Source organism: Gobio gobio, assembly GCF_949357685.1.
Source record: "Gobio gobio genome assembly, chromosome: 16".
Lineage (NCBI taxonomy): Eukaryota > Metazoa > Chordata > Actinopteri > Cypriniformes > Gobionidae > Gobio > Gobio gobio.
Window position 1 is genome coordinate 4,970,055 of NC_137109.1, and position 9,142 is coordinate 4,979,196.

Sequence of the window (9,142 nt, forward strand, 5' to 3'; positions counted from 1 at the left end):
GCACTATATAGGGGATAGGGAGCGATCAGACGGTGCACTATATAGGGGATAGGGAGCGATCAGACGGTGCACTATATAGGGGATAGAGAACGATCAGACACTGCGCTATATAGGGGATAGGGAACGATCAGACGGTGCACTATATAGGGGATAGGGAACCAGACGGTGCACTATATAGGGGATAGAGAACGATCAGACACTGCACTATATAGGGGATAGGGAGCGATCAGACAGTGCACTATATAGGGGATAGGGAGCGATCAGACGGTGCACTATATAGGGGATAGGGAGCGATCAGACAGTGCACTATATAGGGGATAGGGAGCGATCAGACGGTGCACTATATAGGGGATAGGGAGCGATCAGACGGTGCACTATATAGGGGATAGGGAACGATCAGACGGTGCACTATATAGGGGATAGGGAACGATCAGACAGTGCACTATATAGGGGATAGGGAGCGATCAGACGGTGCACTATATAGGGGATAGAGAACGATCAGACACTGCACTATATAGGGGATAGGGAACGATCAGACACTGCACTATATAGGGGATAGGGAACGATCAGACACTGCACTATATAGGGGATAGGGAACGATCAGACAGTGCACTATATAGGGGATAGGGAACCAGACGGTGCACTATATAGGGGATAGGGAACCAGACAGTGCACTATATAGGGGATAGGGAACCAGACGGTGCACTATATAGGGGATAGGGAACCAGACAGTGCACTATATAGGGGATAGGGAACGATCAGACAGTGCACTATATAGGGGATAGGGAACGATCAGACAGTGCACTATATAGGGGATAGGGAACCAGACAGTGCACTATATAGGGGATAGGGAACGATCAGACAGTGCACTATATAGGGGATAGGGAACGATCAGACAGTGCACTATATAGGGGATAGGGAACGATCAGACAGTGCACTATATAGGGGATAGGGAACGATCAGACAGTGCACTATATAGGGGATAGGGAACGATCAGACAGTGCACTATATAGGGGATAGGGAACGATCAGACAGTGCACTATATAGGGGATAGGGAACGATCAGACAGTGCACTATATAGGGGATAGGGAACGATCAGACAGTGCACTATATAGGGGATAGGGAACGATCAGACAGTGCACTATATAGGGGATAGGGAACGATCAGACAGTGCACTATATAGGGGATAGGGAACGATCAGACAGTACACTATATAGGGGATAGGGAACGATCAGACAGTGCACTATATAGGGGATAGGGAGCGATCAGACAGTGTACTATATAGGGGATAGGGAACGATCAGACAGTGCACTATATAGGGGATAGGGAACGATCAGACAGTGCACTATATAGGGGATAGGGAATGAAGGCTCAGTGGACCGCCGCAGCTCCGGTCCAGAGACACGATAGCACAGAGCGGATCATGTGATCGAGTCGCCGCAGCCCAGAAAACATATTGGTACCATTTGAATTCTGCACAGAATACTGTATTTTAAAGCGATATGGAGGAGATTAGGAGGAGAAACGGTTAGAGATTAGGAAACTAATCTTAATCTAGCTTTACCGAGCTCATAAAAAGGGGAGGAACAGTTCGATATGCCCCGTCCTGTTTTCCTGTTTCCGTGGAAATCACGTCACTGTTACTCTCACTTACTGTCTGCCGCTAATAGTCTGTGTTATTTCCCTCACAGGATCGGCCGCCACTCCAAGTCACTGGACACGACGAAGTTTGTGTGTGCCCTGTGCACGGGTCAGCTGGTTCTGTTGACTCCTGCCAAGCCACGGGCTCCCACAGCCTTCGCCAGCTTCGTGAAGGAGAACTACGGCTCGGCCAGACAGGAGCTGACCGGTCAGAGTCACGCAGAGGTCATGCGCAAACTCAGCGCCGACTTCGCCAGCAAGACCCGCCTCAGCCAGAGCTGACCTCTGACCTCTGACCGGACACACACACCAGCCTCAGATACCTCACCACCGCTGCTTCAGTTTGGGTTCTGTTCATGTGCAGTGGCAACTTACTTGAAATATAGTGACTTTAGTGGGTCTGTCACCCGCCATCAGATCAGTTTTGATATGTTTTATACTGTGAAGTTTATGGTTAAAGCCTTATGATATGAGCCGAGTTCATCTGCTGTCCTGTGAGTGTGTTGTGAAATCTTAAGATGGACCTCTTGATATCAAAGGGAAACGTGTGTGTGTGTGTGTGTGTGTGTGTGTGTGTGCTCTTATTTGTGTCATGTTGGTTTGTGATGATCTTGTTTTATTTGTGTTTTTTCAGAATAAACAATTGGGTTACATTCTCCCTTTATTCCGTGCATGATACTGAATCTAAACAAATACTACTGAAGACACAATAATGTGCTTAATACAATTTATTTTAAATAATACTTAAATAGCATCTCAAATACAAAACATAAACTCATTTAAAGGTAGATGTGCATAAAGGAAATCCACATAGGAAAATACAAGCACAGGATCACAGTTTGTGTCCACTAAAGCGGCGGAGATCTGAGGCTCAGAGAAGGGCTGTGGTTCAGACGTCCTGAAAGCAGAGCCAGCAGAAGAGAATCAGTGTAAACTTCACCACGTTAATCATTGCTGAACTCACTCAACCACTACGACCTCTGTTATGTTTATATCTTCACTGATATGATCTGAGACTATAGAGTGAGACTATAGACTGAGACTAAACTGAGACTATATAGAGTGAGACTATAGACTGAGACTATAGACTGAGACTAAACTGAGACTATAGACTGAGACTATATAGAGTGAGACTATAGACTGAGACTATAGAGTGAGACTATAGACTGAGACTATAGAGTGAGACTAGAGTGAGACTATAGACTGAGACTATAGAGTGAGACTATAGAGTGAGACTAGAGACTATAGAGTGAGACTATATAGAGTGAGACTATAGACTGAGACTATAGAGTGAGACTATATAGAGTGAGACTAGACTGAGACTATATAGAGTGAGACTATAGAGTGAGACTAGAGTGAGACTATAGACTGAGACTATAGAGTGAGACTATAGAGTGAGACTATAGACTGAGACTATAGAGTGAGACTATAGACTGAGACTATAGAGTGAGACTATATAGAGTGAGACTATAGAGTGAGACTATAGACTGAGACTATAGACTGAGACTATAGAGTGAGACTATAGAGTGAGACTAGAGACTATAGAGTGAGACTAGAGACTATAGAGTGAGACTATATAGAGTGAGACTATAGACTGAGACTATAGAGTGAGACTATATAGAGTGAGACTATATAGAGTGAGACTATAGACTGAGACTATAGAGTGAGACTATATAGAGTGAGACTATAGACTGAGACTATAGAGTGAGACTAGAGTGAGACTATAGACTGAGACTATAGAGTGAGACTATAGAGTGAGACTAGAGACTATAGAGTGAGACTATATAGAGTGAGACTATAGACTGAGACTATAGAGTGAGACTATATAGAGTGAGACTAGACTGAGACTATATAGAGTGAGACTATAGAGTGAGACTAGAGTGAGACTATAGACTGAGACTATAGACTGAGACTATAGAGTGAGACTATAGAGTGAGACTATAGACTGAGACTATAGAGTGAGACTATAGACTGAGACTATAGAGTGAGACTATAGACTGAGACTATAGAGTGAGACTATAGAGTGAGACTATAGAGTGAGACTATAGACTGAGACTATAGAGTGAGACTATAGACTGAGACTATAGACTGAGACTATAGACTGAGACTATAGAGTGAGACTAGAGTGAGACTATAGACTGAGACTATAGACTGAGACTATAGAGTGAGACTAGAGTGAGACTATAGACTGAGACTATAGAGTTAGACTATAGACTGAGACTATAGAGTGAGACTAGAGTGAGACTATAGAGTGAGACTATAGAGTGAGACTATAGACTGAGACTATAGAGTGAGACTATAGACTGAGACTATAGAGTGAGACTATAGAGTGAGACTATAGACTGAGACTATAGACTGAGACTATAGAGTGAGACTATAGAGTGAGACTATAGAGTGAGACTATAGAGTGAGACTATAGACTGAGACTATAGAGTGAGACTATATAGAGTGAGACTATAGACTGAGACTATAGACTGAGACTATAGAGTGAGACTATATAGAGTGAGACTATAGAGTGAGACTATAGAGTGAGACTATAGAGTGAGACTATATAGAGTGAGACTATAGACTGAGACTATAGACTGAGACTATAGAGTGAGACTATATAGAGTGAGACTATAGAGTGAGACTATAGAGTGAGACTATAGAGTGAGACTATATAGAGTGAGACTATAGAGTGAGACTATAGAGTGAGACTATAGACTGAGACTATAGAGTGAGACTATAGAGTGTAAACAGCTGACGTTTGGCACACTGGTCTGCTATTTGACCTCTGGGGTGGACAGGCATTGAGGTTCTGGAATGGTATGGTGCATAAAACAGCTAAATTCTAAAAAACGTAAATATATGTTTACATAGAAATGATTTCTGCCAGACTCCTGAGCTTCTGGAGACATTCAGTACAAACTGGTTTTCTTCATGATGCGGAGAAACTCCTGCTGGTTAACCTCTCCGTCCCCGTCCCGGTCGGCCTCTTCAATCATCTCCTAAAGACAGGGACAGAGATGAGTGTTTTCCCCCTGGGATCCCGAGCGGGAGAGAGCGGTTCTGCTGCTGTACCTGCAGCTCCTCGTCCGTCAGGTTTTCCCCCAGTTCTTTGGCCACTCTCTTCAGATTCCGGAAGGATATTTTCCCAGTCTCATCGTCATCAAACAGCCGGAAAGCCTTGAGGATTTCTTCCTTTGAGTCCTTTTCAGCCTAGAGGTTTCCAAACTGTAGGAAGAGTTTTCTTTTCTAGAATATTTTTACTTAGAAAAAAAAAAACTTACCATTTTCTGGTTCATCACTGCCATGAAATCACTGAAGGAGATCTTTCCGGTCGCGTCCTTATCAACCTCTGCAATCATCTTCTTGATTTCCTCCTTTTTAGGCTCAAACCCGAGCGCCCGCATGGCCACCTGGAGCAGAACCCTTCATCACTCACACACAGTCTGGGCATTCGTTTCTTTACTTCTCTACTGACTCACATGAGCTCCACCAATAGCAAACCACAGCCATCCAATCATATCCCCACACACACTCAAGCCCCGCCTACATCTGTTCTTGTTTGAGAAGCGTTTCTCTCGATATACAGCACAATAATGAAGAAAAGACTAGCGCCACTTCCATTTTAAGCCGAATTTAAAAGACAATCATAATATTTCTGCTGTGTTGATGAGATCTGACCTTTAGCTCCTTGACCTCGATATAGCCAGAGCCATCAGTGTCGAACAGCTCGAAGGCCTCGCGGATCTCCTGCCGCTGCTCCTCCGTCAGCTCAGGCTTCAGAGACGGCTTCTTACGAGCAGCTACAGCACCCAGAGGCGCTCTTTTAGGACTAGTGGCCTGTGTCACAACACAACACAACACAAAACAACAGATTAGAACACAACACAACACAACACAATAGATTAGAACACAACACAACACAACACAATAGATTAGAACACAACACAACACAACACAACACAATAGATTAGAACACAACACAACACAACACAACACAACACAACACAACAGATTAGAACACAACACAACACAACACAACACAATAGATTAGAACACAACACAACACAACACAACACAATAGAACAGAACAGAACACACACAACACAACACAACACAACACAACACAACACAATAGATTAGAACACAACACAACACAACATTAGAACACAACACAACACAACAGATTAGAACACAACACAACACAACACAACACAATAGATTAGAACACAACACAACACAACACAATAGAACAGAACAGAACACACACAACACAACACAACACAATAGAACAGAACAGAACACACACAACACAACAGATTAGAACACAACAAACACAACACAACACAACACACACAATAGATTAGAACACAACACAACACAACACAACACAACACAACACAACACAACAGATTAGAACACAACACAACACAACAGATTAGAACACAACACAACACAACACAATAGATTAGAACACAACACAACACAATAGAACAGAACAGAACACACACAACACAACACAACACAACACAACAGATTAGAACAGAACAGAACACAACACAACACAACACAATAGAACAGAACAGAACACACACAACACAACACACACAATAGAACAGAACAGAACACACACAACACAACAGATTAGAACACAACAAACACAACACAACACAACACACACAATAGATTAGAACACAACACAACACAACACAACACAATAGAACAGAACAGAACACACACAACACAACACAACAGATTAGAACACAACAAACACAACACAACACACACAATAGATTAGAACACAACACAACACAACACAACACAATAGAACAGAACAGAACACACACAACACAACACAACACAACAGATTAGAACACAACAAACACAACACAACACACACAATAGAACAGAACACAACACAACACAACAGATTAGAACACAACAAACACAACACAACACAACACACACAATAGATTAGAACACAACACAACACAACACAACACAATAGAACAGAACAGAACACACACAACACAACAGATTAGAACACAACAAACACAACACAACACAACACACACAATAGATTAGAACACAACACAACACAACACAACACAACACAACACAACACAATAGAACAGAACAGAACACACACAACACAACACAACACAACAGATTAGAACACAACAAACACAACACAACACACACAATAGAACAGAACACAACACAACACAACACAACAGATTAGAACACAACAAACACAACACAACACAACACACACAATAGAACAGATTAGAATAGAACAGAACAAAATAGAATAGGACAGAATAGAAAATAACAGAACAGATTATAATAGAACAGAATAGAATAGAACATGATAGAATAGAATAGAACATGATAGAATAGAATAGAATAGAATAGAACAAGATTAGATTAGAACAGAATAGAATAGAATAGAATAGAATAGAATAGAATAGAATAGAATAGAATAGAATAGAACAAGATTAGATTAGAACAGAATAGAATAGAATAGAATAGAATAGAATAGAATAGAACAAGATTAGATTAGATTAGAACAGAATAGAACAGAACAGAACAGAATAGATTAGAATAGAACAGAATAGAACAGAACAGAACAGAATAGAACAGAATAGAACAGAATAGAACAGAATAGATTAGAATAGAACAGAATAGAACAGAATAGAACAGAATAGAACAGAACAGAACAGAACAGAACAGAACAGAATAGAATAGAATAGAACAGAACAGAACAGAACAGAACAGAATAGAACAGAATAGAACAGAACAGAACAGAACAGAACAGAACAGAACAGAACAGAATAGAACAGAATAGAACAGAACAGAACAGAACAGAACAGAACAGAACAGAACAGAACAGAACAGAATAGAATAGAATAGAATAGAATAGAATAGAACAAGATTAGATTAGATTAGAACAGAATAGAACAGAACAGAACAGAATAGATTAGAATAGAACAGAATAGAACAGAACAGAACAGAATAGATTAGAATAGAACAGAATAGAACAGAATAGAACAGAATAGAACAGAATAGATTAGAATAGAACAGAATAGAACAGAATAGAACAGAATAGAACAGAATAGAACAGAACAGAACAGAATAGATTAGAATAGAACAGAATAGAACAGAATAGAACAGAACAGAACAGAACAGAACAGAACAGAATAGAATAGAATAGAATAGAACAGAACAGAACAGAACAGAACAGAATAGAACAGAATAGAATAGAATAGAACAGAACAGAACAGAACAGAACAGAACAGAACAGAACAGAACAGAACAGAACAGAACAGAACAGAACAGAACAGAACAGAACAGAACAGAACAGAACAGAATAGAACAGAACAGAACAGAACAGAACAGAACAGAACAGAACAGAACAGAACAGAATAGAATAGAACAGAATAGAACAGAACAGAACCTCTATTAAAGCAGGAGCAGTCAATAACAGAAGATACTGTAAACATGAGAGATGACCCAGGCTAGAATAAGATTGTTGGATGAAAGAAATAGAGAATAAGAGGAATATCAGATCCTCTGCTTTTGAATTAGATTAGCATGTTGTCCGCGGTTGTTAATTCTCTCCTGAATGCCCTGATGACAGTTTCTCTGTATTTCTCCCGATGAAAAAGAAAGAGCAGTAGCAATAACAGACAACACCTGCGATTACACATGTTCATAACCCGAAGGAAATATGGACATACTAATGGCAAAGAGGCGACCGCTAGAAGGAGCGACACTGCTTGATTTAATCGCAGATATAAACACACAGATTGTGAAACAGTTACATTCGTCGTGACTCACCATCTTCACCGAGAGAACACCAGGAGAAACAACACTACGGTGAAGGATTGGCTCATGAATATTAATTACGCTTCGTGACGTTCGGTCTGTAGGCCCAACTGATTGGCTGAAAGGAAGACGTTGGCTCATGAATAATAATTAGGAAGCAACAGTCTATTCGTAATTTCGTACAAAAGCATCTTACCTCGATTATAACGCTTCTTTAAGCGAACTGTGAGAATATAATACTATAGTTCACATTCTACTTATATCCCATACCTTGGGGCTTTATAAAGTGAACAAATTTATCAAATTCATAAACCTGATCACAATAGCTACTTTTTATTATATATATTTTTTAATTAATGCTCGAATGACAATAACTTAAGAACATTGCCAATGGAATACAGATAAACTCAACACAAAATAATACATAATTTATACATAATTGACACATCCACACACATCTTACAACAAAATGAGAATAGTTGCACTTTAATAATAATAATTACCACAATAAATTACCACACACGAAGATATTTTGCCGCCCTGATTTGATTCTGATTGGCGGATAATTATCGATTCTGATCTTACCGTTTATTATATTTGCATAGATAGAGAAATCAGGCAATGCATTTTGTCAGTGTGGATGTACCTTTACATGTTATTTATATTTTATAAACAAACACACAAACGC

The 9,142-nt window shown here is 40.3% G+C and overlaps 2 protein-coding genes across 2 annotated transcripts in view; one reads left to right on the forward strand and one right to left on the reverse strand.

Moving 5' to 3' along the window:
* The window catches only part of gcna (germ cell nuclear acidic peptidase), a 52,084-nt gene extending 49,780 nt beyond the window's left edge, over nucleotides 1-2,304 (forward strand). The window contains exon 13 of the mRNA XM_079838956.1: nucleotides 1,692-2,304. Within this exon, the coding sequence (XP_079695082.1) occupies nucleotides 1,692-1,923 (232 nt within the window). The 3' untranslated portion in view covers nucleotides 1,924-2,304. The remainder of the gene's footprint in view (nucleotides 1-1,691) is intronic.
* Nucleotides 2,305-2,354: 50 nt separating this feature from the next.
* Nucleotides 2,355-8,548, reverse strand: cetn2 (centrin, EF-hand protein, 2). Its single transcript, XM_079838173.1, has 6 exons — nucleotides 8,467-8,548; nucleotides 5,308-5,466; nucleotides 4,911-5,039; nucleotides 4,702-4,839; nucleotides 4,497-4,628; nucleotides 2,355-2,539 (listed from the first exon to the last, which is right to left on the reverse strand). The coding sequence occupies exons 1-5, from the start codon at nucleotides 8,467-8,469 to the stop codon at nucleotides 4,539-4,541; spliced, it is 519 nt and encodes a 172-aa protein (XP_079694299.1). The 5' UTR covers nucleotides 8,470-8,548; the 3' UTR covers nucleotides 2,355-2,539; nucleotides 4,497-4,538.
* Nucleotides 8,549-9,142: the final 594 nt, after the last annotated feature.

Bases quoted from the DNA above. Each gene is read 5' to 3' on its own strand.
- cetn2 (XM_079838173.1), bottom strand. The intron at 5,040-5,307 runs GTCAGATCTCAT...GTTCTGCTCCAG, and splicing joins TCGAGGTCAAGGAGCTAAAG to GTGGCCATGCGGGCGCTCGG. The intron at 4,629-4,701 runs GTACAGCAGCAG...CCCTGTCTTTAG, and splicing joins TGACGGACGAGGAGCTGCAG to GAGATGATTGAAGAGGCCGA.